Source organism: Hermetia illucens, chromosome 4 (assembly GCF_905115235.1).
Source record: "Hermetia illucens chromosome 4, iHerIll2.2.curated.20191125, whole genome shotgun sequence".
Lineage (NCBI taxonomy): Eukaryota > Metazoa > Arthropoda > Insecta > Diptera > Stratiomyidae > Hermetia > Hermetia illucens.
In genome coordinates, this window is record NC_051852.1 from 154,523,261 (window position 1) to 154,547,105 (window position 23,845).

The 23,845-nt window shown below is 41.5% G+C and overlaps 1 protein-coding gene and 1 non-coding gene across 9 annotated transcripts in view; both read left to right on the forward strand.

Moving 5' to 3' along the window:
- The window catches only part of LOC119654255 (mitogen-activated protein kinase kinase kinase kinase 5), a 129,976-nt gene that overhangs the window by 100,971 nt on the left and 5,160 nt on the right, over positions 1 to 23,845 (forward strand). For 2 of the 8 annotated variants that reach the window (XM_038059513.1, XM_038059509.1), the window contains 7 exons: positions 1,481 to 1,519; positions 2,162 to 2,543; positions 18,042 to 18,162; positions 18,227 to 18,583; positions 18,705 to 19,145; positions 19,217 to 19,438; positions 19,501 to 19,627. In XM_038059513.1, coding sequence (XP_037915441.1) covers positions 1,481 to 1,519; positions 2,162 to 2,543; positions 18,042 to 18,162; positions 18,227 to 18,583; positions 18,705 to 19,145; positions 19,217 to 19,438; positions 19,501 to 19,627 — 1,689 coding nt within the window. Of the gene's footprint in view, positions 1 to 1,480; positions 1,520 to 2,161; positions 2,544 to 18,041; positions 18,163 to 18,223; positions 18,584 to 18,704; positions 19,149 to 19,216; positions 19,439 to 19,500; positions 19,628 to 23,845 lie in introns of all 8 variants that reach the window. The other 6 variants (XM_038059506.1, XM_038059511.1, XM_038059510.1 and 3 more) reach the window with 4 other exon arrangements.
- LOC119656336 lies at positions 9,551 to 9,670 on the forward strand. Its single transcript, XR_005250039.1, has one exon. It is a non-coding gene; the product is annotated as a U5 spliceosomal RNA (small nuclear RNA).

A 23,845-nucleotide genomic window follows, 5' to 3' on the forward strand; every position in this document is an offset into this window, starting at 1 on the left:
AATCGAGGGAAACTGAATATTTCCACGACCTCCGGATCGTAAAAATTGGCAAAAATTGAAAACGTCGTTTTGGATGCGGGTGACGCCCAGCTCGAACGGGGAGGCGATCCAGATTAATGAAGTACAAAAACGTTCACGCTGTCATGCCGGAAACGCGAGGTAATCAATGAGGGGCCTAATCCGAAATAGAGGAAAATTTAAAGTTTCCATGAAGAAAAATTGAAAATTTCCATGATGACCGAGTCAGGAAAATTGGCAAAAATGCAAAATCGTCGGATTTCAGCGGGGTTCGGATGGGGAGGGGAATACATTCACGAAATGCAAACATTTTCCCGCTTCCCGTCGAGAACGTGAGATTGAGAGAAAATCCGGGGCCACAGGACCTAGCCGGAATCGAGAAAAATCCGGGCTCACTAGAACCCGACCGAAATCCAGGAAAATTGAAAATTTCCATGGCTCCTGCACCAGCGGTTCTAAGTCGCTACTTTCACTCCCCGGTCCCGGGATTATGCCTGTCCTACAACGTCTTACAGTTTGGCTCCTTTGACAAGCGCAAATATTAAGTCCGCGGAAAGGAGGATAAAAATGAAAATGGTAATTAAGGCGACCCCCGACCTTTTCCCAAAATTGAAAAATATGTTGCAATTTTTTTGTTCGCAAAACAAATACTTCATTTAGGAATTTGTACAGAAAAAAGAAACAGCTGGTTCCCGAAACCGAGTGTCTAAATGTGTCTTAAATAAAAAATTTGAATTTAAAAAGATATTTCTCTAGTTTCAAATGAGAATTTTCCTATTCTCTGTTCAACGCGAATTTTGCTATGTCTCCATATATGAAAAATAGCGCTAATATGTCCTTCTCATCATCGGAAAGTATATCCATCAAATGTGTTCTATATGCCGCTTGACACCTATGCTTTCTTCTTATAAACTTCCGAATCCTATCATCAACCATTATGCAGACATCTCAATCTAATTTACATTTCATCAAGCGCCCAATTGGCAAAATCCATCAGATAAATCTTAAATTTTCAGAATCTTGTTGGGGAAAAATTTTTCATAGGCTCAATGGGATTGGAAAAATTTCAGTTAATTTTAAATTATTTATTTTTTTTTTTAAGGATGAAATGAGTCAAAATTCTACTATCACCATAAAAACATGCCGCCATTTTCGCATTTTAGTCCTAAATTAATATTAACAACAGGAACCATAATGATCAGAATAACAGCACGTACACGTAGAAAAAGAGTTTGTGCAGTGCTTTTGTCCTTATTTCTCTATTCGTCATTTGTGGTTTTATCATTTCAATTATCCTCTCTTCATTGTCAATGTTAAAATAAAATCCCATCCCCAATTTTAAAATTTTATTTTGACGCTTTTTGCATTTAATTTTCTTCCCTTTTCTTTATTTTTTTATTTTATTTATTTTTTTTATTATTTATGTTTTCGTAAACACTCTATTTGAACGTTTTAATTGTAGGAGTCTTTTACAATATATTGACGAGGAGCTCAAGCTCAGGTAATTATAAAATGCGTTACACTAAAAGAACGGTTTTTCCCCTTTCCAATTATTAAAAGGACACATTTTTAGTTTACCTTAGAAGTGTGTGGTTTATTTATTATTTCTCTACGCCTTTCCTATCATTTGTAGTATGAATTCTTTTAAATTATTCGGTTATGGCTTTCGCTTCCTGTAAACGCTTCTTTTTGGTCTTGTCATTGGTTTTATTTTGATAGAAAACGATGCTATAGAAAGATACTAACTCAGACATTACTCACAGTTTCGATGAAGATGAAGTTGCGATTGAATAAGTTTGCTGAAAAGGACTATTTTGGGCAAAAGTTATTTCGGATTTTTCTTGGTGGAGTCTAGCCAAAACATAACATTTTTAATGGTAAAATATTTATCTCCCACACCTCCAAATAATTCTATTCATGAAAGTCAACTTTTGCCCATTTAGTCCTTTTTGAATGTTGTGCATGATACAACTGTTGGTACGTGAACTCTATTACCATTTATGATTTCGATTACTAACCGAAATGGATGCAAACGATTCACACAAGAATCGAGAGAAATGCTTTTCACAGTTCTATTTACTTCCTTCACCAAATAAATTGAAACCCAGGAGCTCACATATCCTTGCTATTAATATATTTGCAGAGCAACGCTTCCTATGTCGGATACCAAAGATTTGCTAACGACGGACTGTACATGTCCTCATTCGTTGAATAATATTAATCAGAATGGTGGATCAACAACGACAAATGCATCATCAAATTTGATGCGAACTAATTCGACCAATGATGCCACCACTGGTAATGGAATTGTCTTAGGAACGCCGACGAATTTAAGTAGTCGGGGTGGTATGAGTGGCAGCGGCAACGGTGGGAGTGACGTAATCGGTGATAATTCGAATGGTGTGCCTATAAATGCAACAACTGCAATTAGTAACGATGGAAGAATTAATATGAACTATATGAATAATGGTAGTGATGGATACAATAATGGTGATAGCTGTGATTATAGGAATGAAAATAATCAGGTAAGTTATTTACAGATATACTGAATTTATACCAAATTCTTTATTAGATGGAGGCCAACAAAACTCTGCAAGAAAGGCTAAAAAAAGCTGAGTCCGAATCAACTATATGACGGATCGGACCAAAAACTGTCTCCTATTTTTTGGTCCACCCACGCTCTACCCAAACTTTCAAAATTGAGGTCGAAAGCTTTAGTCCTCCGAGATGACTAGTTTTCCTTTTTATCGGTCTTTCGGAAACCACGTTGATTTCGCTTATTCCCTTTCCGGTGAAGTCAATGGTAATCCAGAAACCAATATCTGGTAAGTGTCAAAGTGGAATTGGCATGTGAAAACTTCTGGTCTTACATGCGCGACTTTTGCAATCCCATTCAGCCCTCTTCCACTCTCATGAAGTTTATAGGCTCTGCAACCAATTTGTATCTGGCTTTATTTGCAATTACTTTTCCTGCACGTGCAACCCCTTTTCCGCACTTGCTGCTTTCTTTCTTCCGCAATATTCCTCATGGTCCTTCTTTAGCCAAGTACCTCATTTACAATCTTGATGCCCCTGTTGAACCGATCCTGCCGGTCTCCCTAACCTCTTTCTGCTAAAAACCAATCAATGTGCTTCTGTTCCTCTCTGAATAACTTTTACCAAGACCGTAGATGGATGTAATTTTCCTAACCTGAGAAAGAACATGCAGATGCGACAATCATTTTCCCGCTGAAAGTTTCCGCCCTATTTCCCTCCTCGGTCCTTCGAAATTCTTGAAAGACCGGTTGCTTGCTCACTTCAACCACCCATAATTAAGCAGCAACGTGGCTTTGTCAAATTTTGGATCTTTGCTATTAACCTACGACAACACTTAGTGCCAGACACCGTCACACGGTAGATCTAACGTCCAGCGCCCTATACACTGTTTTATGCAGATGATATTTTCCTAGTATTTAAAGGCAAAATGATTTTGAGCAACTTGTCCAAAAATAAAATGATCGCCTCATGCAACATGGTCTAAGATTGAATCTGAATAAAACTGAATTTTTGACGGCCGATTCCCATGAAACAGGCACAACCTCTGTCAGCGGCAGCGGCAATGACGTGCCCAGAACTGAGCGGTTTAAATACCTAGGATCAACACTATCAGCCAATCGAGAATTGCGTTATGAAATTTCTTCACGCATTATCACAACTTGCATGAACTGACGTTCCACAACTGGTGTTCTTTGTGATGGACGTATCAGCAAACGTCTCAAATCTAAAATTTACCGCAATGTCGTCCGTCCTGTCGCTCTCTGTGGTTCTGAGTGTTGGCCGACTATAAAAGACAATGAACAGCGTCTTGCGGTGATGGAGACGAAGATGTTGCGTTGGACTAGTGCCGTGACACGTTTTGATCACACCTGAAATGAGGATATCCGCGATCGTTATGGGGCCTTGCAGTGTACATTTTTAGTGCTCACCAAAGATGCGAGTTTTGTACCTTTCCGGTGAATTTAATTCACTTACGAAATCATTGTCATTTAAAATTGCTCATCCAATTTTCTCAAAAATTGGTGACAGGTCCCGCAACTGGCCGACCAAGGATAACAAGCCTCGGAAAAATGTTAGGGCGTCAAACTCAGTCGACGCGGCAGGACGGGCCTCGGTCTTGTCAAGAAATGGGGAAGGGTTCTTGACGCATGGACGGCGTCAGGAAGTTAATAAGTTAGTCCGTGCAAAACAAATACGTATCTATACGCTAAATATTGGCACCCTAACTGGAAAGATCGAAGAACTCTCAAGAATCCTTCCGAAAAGGCACATTGATATCTACGCTCTGGAAGAAACCCGATGGTTAGGTGCCAAAAACTGATCGCACTATTAATTTTTTCACCGCGTACGCACCACAGACAGGTCAACCTGATGCCTTCTGGCAACTTCTTGCAAAGACTCGCAACGTGTTTGCTGATGACTATATCACCATTACCAGATCTTAATGACTATGTGGGTGAAAAGGCAAACGGTAACAGGTGACATGGGGGAAAGGAGTTTGGAGCGGACAATGAGAGTGGCGAGCATACTATATAATCGATTTTGTGGATACCCATGACCTTGTACTTATGAATACATAGTTCACCTTCTTACATTTTATAGGAGGAATAGTAAAACGCAAATCGACTATATTCTCATAAGACGGCGACATTTTATCACCGTCACTGATTGCAAAGCCATTCTCTATGAGACCATCGCACCTCAACATCGGCCGTTGATTGCCGTCCTACTTGGCTTTGAATGACGATGTTGAAATAAAGGTCCGAAAAAAGAAACGTCTCTATTACAAGTTTCTCGACCATAAAACCCTGGTCAATTGGCAAATTTATAAGAATGACAACCCGGAAGTAAAGAAAGCGATCGCCGTCACCCGAGTAGTCCATTATAAAAATCTTTACGATAAACTGGACACTCGTTATCGCGAGAGAGGTCTGCATCGACTTGCCAAAAGCCGACACGAACGCACACAGAATATCGAACGCTTTTGTTGCGTTAATCACAAGAACGGTACTTTGCGTACCGACCGCCGTTCCGCGACGAATATTGTGGTAAAAATATTTCGTGCAGATTTCAAGTGTAGAATTTGTCCATCCTCCACTTCTATAATACAATCATTGCCGACATTTGGAGCAGTTCCACCTGTCAGCGCAACTGAAGTCGAGGAGACAATAAAACGAATGAAATCAAAGGAAGCCACAGGACCTGACGACATCGCATCTGAGCTCTGGAAAGCGAAGAACCACAGTTCCAATACGGAAAAAGAAAGATATTCCAGCAGAATGTTTAAATTACCGTCCGATCCGGTTACTTTCCCACACTATGAAAATTTTTGAACACGACGAGCCGACCCCGCTTGTGAACGGGACATAGACTGAAGAAAAAGAAGAAAATTTCGACGACTATTTGCGCCTTCCTCAGTACTTCGGTTTGGAGGCGATAACTACTCTCCGAAATATATATAAAGTTGGAATGAAAACTTCATAGGCTAACACACATATGGCGCTACTAGTGTTAAATCCATATTTTTAGTTAACCCTAACCTTCAAAAGAGACGTGTACAAATTTGACAGCTTGGCTTGGCTTGGCATAATAAACATTATTCGGACGGTATCAGAAAAATCAGAGGAAGAAGTTTAAACTGGGCGAAATGAGAATCAAGGACGATGCATTCAGTAGACGCCCCAAACAAGTTGATACCGATGAAAACATAAAAAAAAATCCACAAAATAATTTTGGATGACCGCAAAGTGAAGTTGATCGAGATAGCTGTAGCTCTAAATATATCAAAGGAACGTGTTGGACATATCGTGCATGAACGTTTCCATAATTTGCCTTAGACAAATTATTAATCTTTCCTTCGTTTCTATTGGTTTTCTCTAATTCACTGTGCACGTTTCAATATTACGTTGTAATAGATCATTCAATAGCCTCCCCGCCTTGTTTTTTTACGCCGAAATAGTAGTTTCACCTGTCAAATTACCATATCCGTTAAAAAAAACAATTCGGAACGCTCATTTGTTAATTATAATGGTTTAAAAATTGAATTCTCACAAGGCGGAAAAGGAAACGCGGTGACCTCATTGAGCGAGCCACTTGAATCTTATCTACGTGAAGGCATCCGATTTAGTGTTTGTTACTTTTCAAGTAATCCATCAGGTTTTAACAGGGAAGTGGGAAATTGATGCGTGAATGGACAATCCTTCAGGTTACTTTACATTTCGACGGTAATGCTAACAAGCAAATTCTGACATTTTTACCTGAATGGAGATAAAACGCACGTTTCTGAAGAATTCTCAGGCCATAAAAAAAGTGTTTGCACTGAGCGATATTCGAACCTTAGGCACGTTGAATATTTTGCAGTGACTCTTCTCTTGTGACTTGATTTGGTTTTAAATAACCTTCTTTTTCTTCAGCCTTTGTCCCGTTCACAAGCGGGATCGGGGTTTTGATTATAAATAATAGTGACACAAAATTCTAACGCAATCGTAAGTTATCAATAAAGATTGAAGTTAAAATTTAAAAAATGTTAACTCACATTGAAATGGATTTGGATTGGCATTGGATTCCGTCGGACCATGGCAATCAACTTCTTCCGAACATCTCCTTTCGGAACAGCCGAAAAAGCTCTCTGCGGGTTCTTTTGTGGAGCTATTTGTGCAGAAGGCACGAAACAATATTTCGTCGTCCTCCTAATCATTTCACGCGGGAAATTAATATTGACAGTTTTATATTTTTAGGAGTAAAAGCCCGGCAAGGCTTCTGAAGTTTCTTGGCTCAAGTTGCGACGTCACACAACATGGCGCGGGCTTTTCAGTGTTGAATTTGGTTGAAATTTCAAATGCTGATAATTTCAAACATTCAGTTCTTTTTTAAAAACGGTCTTTGAGAGTTTTGTTAGATTGCAACATAGAAGTGATTTCTATTCTTAAAAAACACAATAAATCAATTAAATTGCGTGATTTTGACGTAATCAAGAACGATTGATATGTAAAGTGGTCATTGCCACTATTCAGGACCTGAAATGAAAATTGCCCGGAAAAATCGGCCCCTGGCTGAAAATTATTAGAGCCCTTCTATTATCCCACTTTTTTTAGTTTTCCCTCGTCTTCCACACCATTGCAAACACATATCAATTTTCTAATTCACATTATTATAAATCCCTTAAGGGGGTCATCCCGTGTGTCGGGTTGGAGAAATCGATTGTGGAGAATATGTGGGCAAAGGGATTTTCCGATATTCCGAGCCCTTCAGAAATTACAGGGTTAAACAGGTAAGGAGTTTGCAGCCGTGGCTAGAGTGCTCGATGAGAAAGAGCAGCGAATCTTTTTTTACCTGTTAGTTTTTTACCTGAGCCTCATAAATTTGAACACAGGTATAATTATAAAAAGATGAAAATCAATTGTCTAAACTTATTTGCTGTTTGGAATAAAAAGGATAATCCAGTCTAGAGTGAGCACTGAAAGGCGTTCAAGTTATACTCAGTTATATTTTGTTGTAAGTATTGTGCTGTTTGTGTGTTCAGTGATTTTTTTAAATGGATCGTACGAAGGGAGATCGCTTTAACGTTCAACGTCATGCTCGCACTAAAAAACGAGTATTTCATGGGAATCGATAGTTATCAGAGAAGAAAAAGGACTTCGCATCAACATCAGCAAAGAAACTTTTAGCAAGTATGAACATGGATGTTCCAATTGCGACAAGTTTTGTATATTATATATTGGATTCTGCTGGAGTTTTCTCCGGTATTTCTAGAAATTTCTGCAAATAATAAAATATACGTAGTAGTAAAAAAGGAATGTGTAGGACATGTAGAGAAAAGAATGGGAACGCGGCTTAGAAATGCAAAGAAGATTCACTCACAAAGGCATTGGTCGAAAAGGAACTGGAAAACTTACTGATAAGGACCTCACTATATTTTCTGGGCTGGCTATTCGTCGACAGGCAAATTCGATAGAAGGAATGAAGCAAGAAATTTGGGCAACTTTCTTCCATAAATGTTCTACAGATGAAAATCCTCAGCATCAAAATTGCGCATGCGAGGACAGTTGGTGCAAATGGCGCAAAGCGGAAGCTAAAGGAGAACTGGATAGTTTTCACCACGAGAAGGCACAGTCATCAAACCAATCAACGAAGATTTGTCACGAGATGATCTCTTGAACAGATGTTTAGGAGCAGAGACCCAGAATAACAATGAGTCGTTAAATGCATTGATCTGGAATTTCGCTTCTAAACACCTTCATTCTGGGGCCAAGGTCGTAGAAATAGCCACTTTTCTGGCTGTAATCATTTTCAATGAAGGATTCAATGGCATTCTCAAAATCCTAGTGACAATGGGATGTCAAGTTGGTCATATATGTCAGGTTTATGTCCGCAAACTAGGATAATTGCAATCGGACGGGTAGTTTTTTTTATTCATAAAAAAAGCCGTAAAAAAACACCAAAATCCAAAAAATTAAGTTTAAAGCCCACCAAAAATTTACCTTTTAAAATTTTCTAATTATCCTAGTTTGCGGACCGTGGAATATTGTCCACATTAAAATGACGTTTAGTTTTTTTTCCTCAGATGAATACAGCGCCCTCCAGCATGGCAGCAGAAAAACACCTGTTTTTGGAGATGGGTGCATAAATTGACACGTATTCCGAAAACAAGCTACAGTATCAAGCTGAAAAATGGATCACGTATACTAGTATATGGTGAAAAGATCACGTTTCTATCTTTATCCAGTCCTCCAAAATAATTTTTCAAAAAGAGGCAAAAAAACGGCCTTCACACGGGATAACCCCCTTAACCGGTTTCATGCTCTTGGGGGTGTAGGAGAAGAAGCACTTCCCCTTTCTTGCCAGATAATCACTGGTCTGATTGAAATCACTTAGTGAGTTCACGAGCACTTTGGTCTTGGTGCCACTTTTCTTGAAGGTATATTTATCTGGGAGCGAATCCAAGTGCTCCGAGTGCTTCTTGCCGACATTAAAATCATCTGTTAACAATTAGCGTAACTAAATATTCGCCCTACTGTTATACAATTTTGACGTCTTGGTTAATTGTCATAACTACGATTTACATTGACGTCACACAGAACTTTCTAAAGTGATTTTCGTCATAATATGTAGAACAAGGAAGGAAATTTTGAGAAATATTCTCAGAGAAGGGTGGGAGAAAATTTCATCCGAGGAGACATCAAAGCTTATCTCAAATCCCTATATACCCGTCTATAACACGTCTAACACTTTTTTTATTCTTCTCTCATCCTCCACACCATTGAATATATATATGTACATCTATAAATTTTCTAATTCACATTATTATAAATCTATAAATTCTAAAAACACAAATATTCAAGTCCCCTAACTGCAATTTCCCGATTCAAATCTCACTTATTTGCTGGGAACATTGAAAATTGCACACTATTCACTTGGAAAATTTCACTTCAATATAATTCGTAGTCATGTCGTGTTTTATACAGTATATAAGCCAGTCGGGTGGACTGAACATTCAAAGCTCTGGCTTCTCTTCAGTGTCGAATAAATCTTTCGCCTTTTACTAAAGATTTCCGTGGAGAGGAGCACTCTAATGAGTCTAAACTAATTTTTTGCTGTACCCGGCGAAAGCTGGGTCATTAATCATTCCTAAAAATAATTAACAGTTTAAGGTTGTTTCTGTCACCATGTGGGAAACGCTTGGAAGATATTAGATTGAGGTGTGCAACTCATAAGTTGAAAGGGTGTTTACTGCCATAAGCAATAGTATCTTGTCGTTGCCATTACGTATAGAAATATATATGAAAGGGGCGCGGTTTGTTATTTGGTACATTTTATTAATAGTTTAATTAATTAGTAGTGGAGCGATTTAGATTAGATCCAACCACTTCCACTAATATTGTTGCCCGTGAACTGGGACTCTGTCAATGGAAATCGTGGAGTTACGTGTAGAGGGTGTCGTGGTTGCAGGTTCCCATCCTCTTGAGCGAATAACGAAGAAAAAACTCGATTTTACACTTAGATCAATAAGTAGCTCGAACTCCGACTGCCTTAACAGGCTGTGAGTCAGCGTATTTATACATTTATTTTCTATTCCTTTCTCTTTCTTATTTCTATTTACGTAATGTCCTTAGTTATTATCCTGGAAAAGCCAGTTATATATATCGCTAAAAAAAAACCAGGATACATTCCTTTAATTACGGGTTTTACTCTCCCGACAAATTCGCGTAAAACCCTAATTATATTTGTGACTGTTTATTGCGGTGTGTTTCGTAATAACGTATCGTGATCTTGTATCGGGTTCAGGTAAAAGGGTTTCCCGGGGGATATCCAACACGTGTGACGTAACTGTGGTTTACAGTGCATACAGCGGGCCTATACTCATACCAATACACCCCGGTACAAGCTCGCGAGAAGGTTAGATTTCAGCAGATTTATGCCAAACACTGATGTGGAAGACCCGAACTTACTTAAATTAATATTCTGGACTGATGAATCAAAATTTGATAAAGATGGGATTTTCGAATCACCACAACGCTCACTATTAGGCCCCAAAAGAACAAGGGAGTAAAGGGCTCACAACGTGGATTCAGTGTGAATGTGTGGATTTCTGACCATTTGATTTGGCCTTACTTTTTCCCTGATAATTTAAATGACAAAGACTTAGAAAATTCACCTGAGAGGTGACCTGGGCAACTTACTGGAGGATCTCCCACTCAATCTACTTCGGAACACGTAGTTTCAGTATGATGGCTGCCCTACGCATTTCAGGAGAAGTGTTTGAGAATGGCTGGACACAAATTATCCCAGCCAGAAGTCCAGGAATAACCCCATAGATTTTTATGTGTGTTATGTTTTATGAAGAGCTTCGTGTACAGTGAGTCCAGTTGAAGTTCTGAAAGAAAGAATAATTAAAGAAGTCATCCCGTGTGAAGGCCGTTTTTCTCGCTTTTTGTGAATTTTGTGCGAAGAACTGAATAAAGATACAAATACGAATTTTTCACCATATCAGGTTGGGGAAAAAGTAATGTCGTATTTGTCAATAGATGACGACACTTAGACATATCTTGTGTTGTACTTATCGCATCGGGTCAATACGGCGATTTAAAGACGACAATCTGGACTATAGGTGTCTCTTTGATAATTTTATGATCGTACGTTTCAGTCTCAAGTTATAGCGCGTCAAAGATGGATTCCCTTAAAGAAGAAATTCGTCATATTTTACATTTTTACTATCTGAGAGGTAAAAAGGCAACAAAGGCGGCCAAAAAAATTTGTGAAGTTTATGGGTCCACAGCACAGCGTTGGTTCGATCGATTTCGTTCTGGCGTAGTGGATGTCGAAGAAACACCCCGTACTGGTAGGCCAATCGTCCTAGAAACCGATAAAATCGTCGAAATCATCCCAGTAGACCGGCATATGAGCATTCGCTCGATTAGTCAGGAACATTGCAGAAGATTGAAAGATCGATCCTTCAAGTTAAGTGGAGTCAGTCCACAATCTGCCTTACAGACAGCCGCATGATGGTGTGCCGTCACGTTAACCACGCCCCTACCTCCGATGTGACGAGGCAGGTTCATCCGCTCCACGACAGAGTTTGGATAATGCATTCGTAATTTGGACATAGTACTCCGTATCCCCCGCTGGACGTTTTCCAGATCGGTTTTCGTCCATGGCAATATTCTGAATGCAGTAAAGGGATAGCGTATACATTCAATGCGCTTATCTTATTCTTCCCCGAAAGATGCGATTTAAGCACCAGTTTTACACGTCGCAGGAATTCAGATGATGGTCGTCAGTACTAGCATACAACTTGATGTCATTTAAGTACGTCCCACTTAGCACGTAGACCATATTTGATTGCAAAACCATGCCCTCTAGCATCATTTAGCCGCCATGAAAGGGGGTTCAGTGCCATGCAAAACCAAAGGGAACACAATGAATCCCCCTGAAAGATGCCCCTCCGCATACGGATGGGCTCTGAGGTATTGGCACCCTCATATGTAAGCACTGATAGGGTGGTATGCCACCCTTCCATGACTGTCGCCAAAAACTTTATTAGCTTCGGATCAATGCCATACATATCTATTATTATTATTATAAAGCAAGATTGAGGCCACCATCACTGGGAATAAGTAACCTACAAAAATACCATGACCCTCCCAAGTTCGGCGTTATTCTTGCCAAGGCAATACTCGTGGTAGATCCCTTGTCAAAAGAATACTGTGTGTATTGCTTAAAACTTAACTTCTATCTATCAGCGCTCTAAGCAGGCATTAACAGCGCTGATTGCTTCGCATCCTCTAGATGCTTTGCGACTACAACCAATCCAATATATCTACATGGCTTTCACAGGAATCGAAAGATTCAATACATCATTTTACATAATGTTCCACTGTAGTGGACCTAGTAAAGATCCCTGTGGGGCAACGTGCTTCTTGGGTCCGTCGTTGGTATTACCCCTTGCATTACTTTGTCTGCTTCCCCATTCAAAAGCCCAGGTGTTGAAGTCGGCCGCAATCATCTTTGGACTTCGTCCCCTTGCGTCGAAAATAAAGTTATCTAACATTGCTTCAAATTCAGACAACCTGACACTGGGTAGGGCGTAGCAGCTGTACATCTTTCGCCCACAAGAAGCTGGCCGATTGACTCATGTATTGTTTAGCGACCGAACGTCTATATTGCCGCTCCATCAGTCGAGTCTGTGACACATACACCGTCACGATGATATCAATTTCCATCTCAGATCATGAATGGTCTGATCAAGCAAAATTATGGATATTTGGATATTTACGACTTCCGGCAAAATGCCGTTTATTCCGTCCTTCCTTTCTTTCGCACAATAGGCATGTGAGAACCCTATTATACTCCTTGGCAATATGGCCTTCCTCCTCACATCTGCATCGATCAATGCCGGTGGTGCATGTCTTCGCGAAGTGTCCAAACATGAAACACTTAAAACACCTCTTTAATGAAATTTTCTATCCCACACAGCTGACAATCAATCCGATTCGAACCGTTCCAGCCGACAATAGCTTGTACTTTCTGCCTCCACTGGTAGTCATATTGTAGCCGTTTGAGTATTACCATAGGCTTTTCTAGAGCTCACGTTGGATTCTTCTCCAACTTCCTCCATTTTAAATTGTTCTTTCATTGCAGTGCATATTTCTTCTTTGGATATCACTTCGCCAAGATCCTTGCACTGTATGTATACCTCATGCTTTTGTGCTCGAACTGTGTTCTTCATTTGGGTGCAAAAGCCGTTGGTTTTGCCCAAGCTGGATTCAGCTTCATCATAAGATCGCCTTTCTGAGACCTTTTAGCTCCGGGTAAAATTTTAAAATCTCCTCGCATTACAAAAGGTCCTTACTGGAAACAACGATTGGTTCTGGGCGAGTTCGCACTTTTGCAGTTGCTAAGCAACCCTCACTGTAGTCAGACCGATTCGCTGTCTTCTAAGCCCATCGAACACAAATAACTGTGGGACATCAGTAACGCTACCGATTCTGTTTTTTGGAACAATATGGTTCATATTATTGTTGAAGCTGGTAGTATCCATTAGGTACATGGGTTTGTTTTGTGTCGTCCAGATAAAAAGTTAATGCATAACCTATAAATTTTCGAATAACAGCATAAGGTCCAATTTTGCAGCACGCGTCCAGCCTGTTCGGATAGGTTCCGACACAAATTTATTTGTAGGCATTTAACAGTTGTATGATAAAGATACTAATTTGATAAATAATCATTTGGCCGTTTGGTCAATAATGGAAATTTGTTTCTGGCAACATAGGCTAAGTGCCTGCCATTCGTCCCGTGGGTGGCATCAGGAAATCCTGTTAGCCTGCCGGGGCCCCAGCGGACAAACAATCAACAACAAATTCGCACTTTTGCTTTTTAAGGTTTTGTGTAAAACAAAACCTTATTAAAATCGATTCAATGTCTGTCTGTCTGTCACACGCACTTTTCTCCAAAACGGCTAAACAGATCCGAACGAAATTTGGTGGACAGATGGGAGCTATGAAATCCCACGCATACAGCGAGTGGCATAAATTTAGGTGGAGTTTAAAGGGGGGCTCCCCATACATGCAAAGGGGGGATTCAAAAATTTTTTCACCGGATATAGTTGTGTAGGGTCTTGATTTGTACTTTCCGAAACTGACATTAGTTTTGGCATGAATTGCAAAGTGCGTGAGTAAGGACTCAAAATGTACGCACTTAAAGTGAGACAGGACTCATTTTCGGAAACTACCCAGCCAGAAAATCCGAAAAAAATCGGGGTGCTGCGCTTAGATGACATCTAGGCCTCAAAATATGGCTCATTCCGATATCTGCTCAAATAAACTTACTAATAGTATATTACTACTTTTTAGAAATTTACTGAAAAACCCCCCTTAAATTCATCCTAGGACTTTCGAATTTTATACCAGCATAGAGGGCAACATTTCGTATATACGTACTAAATTTCATGGAAATCTAGCTATTAACGCCAAAGTTATAGCAGTTCAAACTTATCAATTTCGTGCTAATTAACAGCATCCTAAGCCATACAAATAAGATGCTGACGTCATAATTAACGAGAATAATTGAAATTCCAGTGAAATATTAAAATTCCATTCAAGAAGAATCTAATTCTCCCTAGCCCTTTTTTATATTTGATGCTGGTTAAATTGCTTTCATTCGCTAATAATATTAAACTCAGAGCGTGAAGCGCATGAGGTTGACTATTATCAACACAGGGCTTCCCATCAAATGATTCATTTAAATCGCTTTCTGGAAAATAGAGGGCAATGGAATTTTTAGCTATATTACACGGAGCTGTCGTGCATTCGTCGCTCCTCACATCTTTTTCTTTTTCTTCAGCCTTCAGTTCACAAGCGGGGTCGGCTCGTGATGATCGGTTTCGTCATTTTATTTTAACAAATGCCTCATCAGGATGTAATCGCGAGACCTTTAAATCCCCGTCCAGCGTATCAAGCCACCATTGTTTGGTCCGGCATTTTGGTTGCTTACCATTGCTTTCGATGTTCTGATCAATACTGGTTGTTGAATTCTCGTTAGCGTGAATTACGTGACCACACCATCGAAAACGCCTCTCTTGCAGTTTTTCCACGATCGGTGCAAACCCATATCGATCGCGGATATTTTCATTTCAGACGTAATCAAAACGTGCCACGCCACCAGTGCAATGCAACATCTTCTTCCCCATTACCGCAAGACGCCGTTCATTGTCCTTTATAGTCGGCCAACACTCAGAACTATAGAGAGTGGCAGACGGACGACATTGCAGTAAATTTTAGATTTGGGACGTGCGCTGATACCTTGATTACAAAGAACACCATTTGGGGAATGCCACTTCAACCAGGTTGCATTAATGCGTGCAACAATTTCATTACGCAGTTCTCCATTGGCTGATAGCGTTGACGCGAGATATTTAAATCGCTGAGTTCTGGCAATGGCAGTAACCTGCCCAGAACTGAACGATTTCAATATCTCAGGTCAATGCTATAAGCCAATGGAGAACTACGTTATGCTCCTCACATAGGGAAACACAAAACCTTTTATACCTGAAGCGTCAAGCTTCCGGTTTCCCGACTTGTTTCTTCATCTTTTTGTTAACGACCATCGTCCATCCACTATTTTCATTCCCCCTAGGTTTGCCGACGCTCGCACTTGGTACACAAGTTCTCTACCTTCCATACTTTTAGTTCCGTTCTTGGGAACTGCTGTCTGCAGATGCCTTGGAGGATCACCATATTTCTCCCGAACTTTTTACTTTGGTAGCAGGTCGTTAAAACAACGGCTTGGTGTCACTTGGATCGCTTGCGACACTATTGGCATGGCCGGTTTGTACTTAACTTTGATAAACTCAGACAGCTCAACTATTATAACTCATGAATGCATGAATGGTAGTTCCTCCAGTTCAACGATTTGATCTCTATTACCCTAGTTTCTCCTGAATGGTTCTTGGTGTTGGAGTACCTCCGGTTGTCGTCCCGCTTGGATAAATTCTGTGGGTGTCAAAATCGTCTTAGTCGGCCAGCGATCTTCTTTCAACCTTCAACCTTCCAACCTTTTTTACCTTTGTTATTGGTGTCCTTGGTAAGGTCTTGCTTTTTGTCTTGAACACATCCTTCTCCAATTGTAAACCACTTGTAGCATTAGATACCACGGTGGCCAAGCTATCCACCATGAAAGCACTGCGCTCGAGGAATATCGACGACTGGAAGCCCGCTTGCTCACTCCTAAGCCGTCGCTACTGGGGTTTCGAGTCTCTGCACCGTAAGTTTCCTCTTTCTATTTTCTTCTATTTGGTTTTATTTTCTGGGTTTCCTTCCGATAGCCATTTTGCTTCACCCATCAGAGATGAGCAGACACGTGCCCATGCATAGTCAGAAAAAAAATAATACATGAACACATATTTACACATCAATAGGTATGCCTCTATCTGCCACCTGGGGTCGCGGCTGATGGGAAATCTGGCAACTTTTCACAGGGAAATAGTCATTCTGACCGATATTCAAGTGGTCATTGAGGCTTGTCCTTCAGGCTAATCTGGTCGTATAGAGATGCCCTGAGCAGTCTGAGTGGCACACTGAACGCCACCCTATTGACAATCCCTCGGTGGGAGCAATTGACGTCCCGCTGGCGACTGCAAATTATGGAATCTATTCGTACTACTTAACAGCCGCTGACTTCAAATGGTGAGGGCTAAACCAAGAAAGATTTGGTCCTCTTATAGCAAGGCTCCGACGTGAAAGCTTATGGGCCAGACGCCCGTAAATGCGTACAGTATTGCGGCTATTTACATGCAACATTGACTGCCGCCAGACTTGGAATACCTTATAATTTGCTTTGCCGAAGTGGCGATGAGAAAGGAGAAACGTTGAAGCAACTCTTTAGCCGTTGGCCAGCCCTAGCAACAGCTAGGCTACGTGCACTAGGTAAACAACGAAGCGAAAAGATTGTTTTTTTATTAGGGACAACCCTATTGTATTTGTCGATGGTGATATTTCGGGAACTAGTTGCTCCCTTCCTCAGTGCTTACAATCTTTATTGATTGGAAGCATTCAAACAATCTTTTCGTTTCATTGAAACACTGAAGACAATCAAAAAGTTCAACGCTACAAATCGCACTAAGTTAACAGTCCTTTTAGTTTTTCCTGTTCACCTCTTAGTGGAGTATCAGACTTTGTGACGCAGTTCAACTCCCCCAGGACTTTTCGAGGAACTTGCGCTCTTCCTAGACTGCACTGGAATAGTAAATGACGAATGTCTTTTTAATACTTCTTACCTGTTAAAGGCATATTAATAGCCAATAGTGACTCTAGAAAATTTCACCCTAAAGTAAGCTAAAAGATGGTTTCTAATATAAATAAATAAGAAATTAACCATTTAAAAGGCAACAAATATTTTTTCATTAATATAACGACTATTCTCTAGAGTCCCGTAAAATTTATTTGTTGTTTTCGCATCGAAGCATTAACTAATTACCGCATATAGTGTCCACTCTGGAAATGGAACGTTTACTTGATGTTCTCTGTCGCGTAGATTCCGCTCCCTTTAATCCAAACAAATGGGATTAATACTAAGTATTAACTCAAAATTAAAACAGGGAATAATTAACTTGTCCGCGAGCTTCCTCAAACAAACTGGAACAAGAAATGTTCTCATTTTATTGTATTTATTTCGAGTCAGCACTCAAAACATCACCTAAACACCGATCGCTTTTAGTTATTTCTCGCCATACGCCATGCGTGTGGTAAAGTCTAAATTTAAGGCGATTCATACCCGCCAGGAAGTCAGCGTTAAATAGTCGAACTTTTCGCTCCAGACAATTTGCAAATCTATATCGCATAAACTGGAACAGTTTACATTTCATCCAGTCGTTATTATAAATCTGAGAAAAGCGAGTCTTGTTGGTCTTGTTCTGTTAAGGTTGGATGAACTTGATTTGAATTAAGGAAAAATAATAATTTCATAAATCAATAAATAAATTCTTTATTTTTCAGAATGGACATGAAGACTCGCCGCGTCGTCATAGTTCTATGGACCAATTAATGGGGCTCTTAAATGAAATGGGCAGCACTTCGCGACCCCGCACGCTGAGTGATAGTGGAAGGCGAGAAGATGGTAATCAAACAATTCCCAAAATATCTTTACAATTTCAATCAATTGACTTTATGTTTTTCAGTAGTGGAAAAAGAAGCTCAGCCTGATTTACTGAATGATACACGTCCCGTGCCTCCGAAGCGACTGCATCGTCCACGTAAAAATACACCGCCACGTCCTATTTCCAATGGTCTGCCCCCAACTCCGAAAGTACATATGGGTGCATGTTTTTCGAAAATTTTCAATGGTTGTCCACTGCGGATACACTGCACAGCGTCTTGGATACATCCAGAAACCAGAGATCAACACTTGATTATTGGCGCCGAAGAGGGTATCTTTAATTTGAATATGAACGAGTTGCATGATGCAGCAATCGACCAGATATTCCCGCGACGGACTATGTGGTTGTACGTTATAAAAGATGTTTTAATGAGTTTATCAGGCAAGTAAAATATTAGTGCTGTTTTCATGGTCAATGCGTGATAGTTCCCCTAATCAACTGAAACTAGAATCATAAAATCCAAACAAAATACTGCGGTTAACATTTCATTGTCCTTTTCCAGGAAAATCAAGTCAATTATATCGACACGATTTACTAGCTTTACATTCAAAACAAACACACCGATTCTCCTTGCATATGAATAAGATTCCCGAAAGACTTGTTCCACGTAAATTCGCTCTGACCACGAAGGTCCCGGATACCAAAGGATGCACGCAATGTTGTGTAACACGAAATCCCTACAACGGTTATAAATATTTATGCGGAGCATTACCCACTGGTATATTCCTTATGCAGTGGTACGACCCACTAAATAAATTCATGTTGCTGAAACAATGCGAATGGCCAACGAGTAATTTGAATATGTCGAATCCGGCACACAATGGCGGCCACACGTCCGTTTTTGAGATGATTATTACGCCGGAATTGGAGTATCCAATAGTTTGTACAGGAGTGCGGAAAGCCAAAAACGATTGTTTGAAATTGGAGCTCATCAATATGAACAGTGGTATAAAACTGGAGACATATCCTTGGATGGAAAGTGATGTCACCTTTTCTTGTTTATTTTTTGATTAGGTGCCAGCTGGTTCCATTCGGACGAATTGGAGTTTGAAGGTACCGCCACAATGATACCACGACATGACTTCATCAAAGTCGTGAAAGTCCATCAAATCGAAAGCGATGCGATTTTAGTCTGTTATGGAAATGTTATACAAATAGTCACGTTACAGGGCAATCCGAAACAGCACAAGAAAATGTTGCCAAAGTTGAATTTTGACTTTAATATTGAGAGCATAGGTAAAGTCATGCTTCTGGGGATGTGTCGAGGAAGTGCTTAATTCTTGTTTTTCTATTTTCAGTGTGTTTACCTGACAGCGTTTTAGCTTTCCACAAGCATGGCATGCAGGGCAAGTCATTGCGAAATAGTGAGATCACACAAGAGATAAAAGACATGAGTCGAACATATAAGCTTCTGGGAAGCGACAAGTAAGTACAAGGACTCTTTTTTTTCTCGTTTTTCTGATTGATTTGTTTAGAAAATATTCACTACCGTTCAAAAATGTAGAAGTTAAAGTCATGTCGTGTTAGCACGAACTTAAAACAGGGTTTTCCGCCCTCATTTGACGGCGCGTGAGTCGTCTGAATCACGCCGTCTGGGTTCAAATCCCAGTCGTCATGAGTGTCTGTGTTCGTCTTGTGTTTGACTCGCTGCTGTAAGATTATCACTTGCACAGTATTAAGTGTTATTTTTGTTTTGTTTGGGAGTAGGGTAGGCGAATGCATTTACGCACACAGTGTTGGACTTCTGCAACAGCACGCTGTCGGACTACCAATTAACTAGCCTGGAACCGTTTGACAAATTACTTCGGGCTAGCCCTCCCGCTCTCCGGGCTTTGGGAGCCTTCAAGTTAGGAAATGCCTTTCATCAACGAGAGCGGAGGGGGGAAGAGAGTTATTAGTTCAGGGAACCCCTTACCGTCCTATCCCTCCCCCGGTCGAGTTCAATCTTCTTCGCAATAAGAAGCGTCCTGAACATAATGCGCAATACGATTCCAGCTGCCAGCGTTCTTCAACATCTCTCTGACAATGTTATCTGGAGAGCGTTGCCCTGTGTCTGCATAAAGCTGCTGACGAAAGCCGTCCCACCTCTCGCAAGAGTAAAACGTGTGTTCAGCGTCATCCACCACACCATTGCAGAACACACAGGAGATCGCGCCTTCTGGGTCTAATTTGTCGATGAGTCGCGCAGTCCATCTGCCCCTTGGCACATTTTGCCAAGAAAGTTGCCACTCGGTAAGGGTGCGTTGACGTTCTTCAGGGCATGAGCAAGGCGTTTACGATTCACCTCCTTGTCAAGGGCATCAGCCCATACCTCCGCACCATAGAGCAGAACCGACTGCGTTGCTCCCATAAGGATCCTGATTGATATAGTGTCCCCGACATTTGCCATTGGCCGACTCAAGGCCACGATTCCAGCTGCAGCCCTGTCCGCTACTGCTTTGATTTGCTCGAAGAAGCTCATCTTCGACTCGAGCATTAAACCAAGGTATTTAACCGCTGGTTTTGACTCTATAGTCAACTCGCCAATCGATATGGGACGCAGAGTCGGGATTCTCCTTCTGGTCAAGATGACTACTTCGGTTTTTTCCAGCACAAGGCTGAAACCGTGAGCAGCCATCCATCCGCTTACCCGTCGCATCAATATGCCAGTATTAAGTGTGATAATAGTGAAACTGAAGCACAGTACATGTGGATTCACTATATTCTACCGAGGATTGAACAGCTATCACCATCCCCCTCGAATTTTATTTTATTTGCCCTTAAATTCGGGACAACATCGTTTTTGATTTTTAATTTTAGAGTGCTAACTTTCGTCGACCAGTTTTTTCCTATTCTTGTGCAATTGGCGCTCTACCGTGGTTCAACTGGAATTTAATTCGTCATTGAACTGTTTATTGATACAATGTAATGGTATTTTTTGCTTTAATAGTTGCATCAAATAAATTGGACACTTTTTTATGGAATTAGTGTAAATAATTGGGTAATGAGGAGAGTTAGCTCGTCTTCTACTATGTTTTTCAAACATGATGTATTCATATAAAGAGTAAAGTTTAATCACTAATGTATTAACAGTTTTGTTCGATGATCTTTGCCATTTCTTAAGAAGCTTCACAACTCGCCGCTTGTGGAACTGTCCCTTTTTAGAAGCGAAAAACTGAAACAGGTGCCGATTTAGAGCATCGTCAGAATTGAATATTTTACCCTTCACCATATTTAACAAGAAGCAAAACGAAAGATAGTCTGAAGGCGGGAGGTCAGCCGGGGGTGGTGGGTAAGACAACATATCCCAACAAAGCTCCTATAGCTTCTAGCGGGTTTTACCATAGTGGAGCACATTGTTTTTACGGCGAAGGACTATAGTGACTACACGGTATAACACTTGGCAACATGCTTCAGTGTTTCCTCATCTTCTGAGACGTCGTTGACTGGCTTTTCTCTAAGTCGGCCCGGTCGACTAATTCCCCGCCTCTATTTGCCACGCTCTGTACCAATGCGTCTAAAAAAGTTCGTATCAACCAGACGACTCCGCAAACCAACTTAAAAATTGCCCTCCATCCGAGGGGCATGTTTCCTATTCAGCATCGATTGTCCTACTGTCACTGCATTAGCGCCACCACACGCTTCCTCCTGCGCATCATCGGCACTCGCCAGCGCTGAATAGCAGGCCCTTTCGATCTCAGGTCGCCCGAGCGGTCCCCAGCTGAACGTTGCCTCGCTGTCGAAGCGAGTGTACTCCACCACGTCCGAAGAAATTCTGGCAAGCAACACAACTTTGTCACCTCCCTCATATGTGAAGCTGACGAAGGATGGTTCTCCTGACCGAGTGATTTCGATGCTATCGTCCAATTTTCCTTTTGGCCACAGGAGATTTTCGTCAAGCCTTATCAAAGAACTAAACTTCGTGAAAATTTCCGGCTCGCCCGCCTGCCTCGTCGAACTTAAATGATCCTTACAACTTTACACTGTTTTATCAAAATGTATGGGTGTAAGGACCAAGCTGTCGGATTTTGAACTGTCTGCCTTAGCATTCCAATTTAGTTGGATAACAGCATTTTGGATTGCGAGCTCGATCGTTGTGACAGAAACTGCGCTGCGCTTGGCAAGACAATCGGCAGAGGTGCCCTAAAAGCTTTTAAGTCCCCTCTCCATGCCGAAATCATCTTTTCCTCCTCCTCCACCTATGATTCTATCACCTTACGAGTCATTCCACCAAACGTATGCCCCTTTATCATATATGCAGATTTTCCCTGCCTCAGCCCTCTTTCTCCGTACAAGGATTTCTTCGACACATTATCAGAAATTCTAATCATTCTGCTCCTCTCACTTCCTTTCATCCTCAATATTCGAAATAAATTTCGAATATTGTTATACCTGCTGCGCCACATCTCTCCGCTCCCAGATCCCCATCATTCGGCGAAGCGAACGCGACGTTCATTTGGGGCGTAAACGGACTTCAGCCTGGATAATGAGAAATCCTTTTTATGTCCCCCGATCTTGAGCTAGAAGAAATGCTCTCCCCGCTCGATAACACGGCACGAGCCTTCGTATGGAGGCTGCAGCGGGTTCCGGACAGCATCCGTCCTGAACAGGACGTGCGTGCACGTGTCCAGCTCCTTGGGAGCGCAGGCAGGTACGGATGTGTGTCAGGTGGGAAGTATAGTTTTAAGGTGGTGGTGATTCTCCTTCAGCAGATTCTCCAATCCCGAGTCTGTGAGACCCGATCTCTTGTCGAAGACGGGATCACTTGGGAGCCTTGGGTTCTCCCCGTATACCAGCTCCGCGGGGCTGGCAGCAAATTCTTCTCGGCGGGTTGTTCGGAGGCCAAGTAGGACGAGAGGCAAGACCTGAGTCCAGGACGGATCGTCGCGCGCCATAATGGCGGCTTTCAGCAACCGCTGCCAACGTTCCCATTGGATTGCGCTGGCGTTTGAAACCCAAGAGTTTGCCTAACTCCGAGAAAAGGGTGGACTCAAATTGCATTCCCTGGTCAGTGATGACCACTGCAGTGACGCCAAAGCCAGGGATCCACTCTCGACAGAGGGCTTCGGCACAAGATTGCACCGTAATGCCCTTCAGAGGTATTGCCTCAGGCCACCGCGTAAACCTGTCGATGATTGTTGTAAGGCAATACTTGTGACCGTGCGAGTCTCGCAACGGGCCTACTATATTGAGATGTATGGTGTGGAACCGCTTGGTAGTGCGGGGAATGAACCCAGTTCTTTCCTCACATGCCTGTTGACTTTACACTTCTGGCATGCGATGAACTCTCTGGCCCAGGAGTTGACATCCTTGTTCATGGAGGGCCAGAAGTATTTCTCGGTGACCAGCCGATTTGTTGTCCTGGCGCCTGGATGCGCTACGTCGTGAACCGCGTGAAACGCTTCCTTACGAAAGGTGGCTGGAATGTATGGCCGGGGTCCCTTTTCCGAGACTTTGCAGCAGAGAAAGAGGTTCGAGCCGAAGATGAGTAACTCCCGAAATTTATATTTGGGGTTGGATTTAAGGCTCTGAAGTACTGCGTCATCTTCCTGCGCCTTTGCGATAGCCGAGAAGTCGAGTAAGGCGGGGATGTTAACCTCGGAGACACGTGACAAAGCGTCAGCAACTACGTTGTCCTTGCCGGACACGTGCTGTATGCCAGAC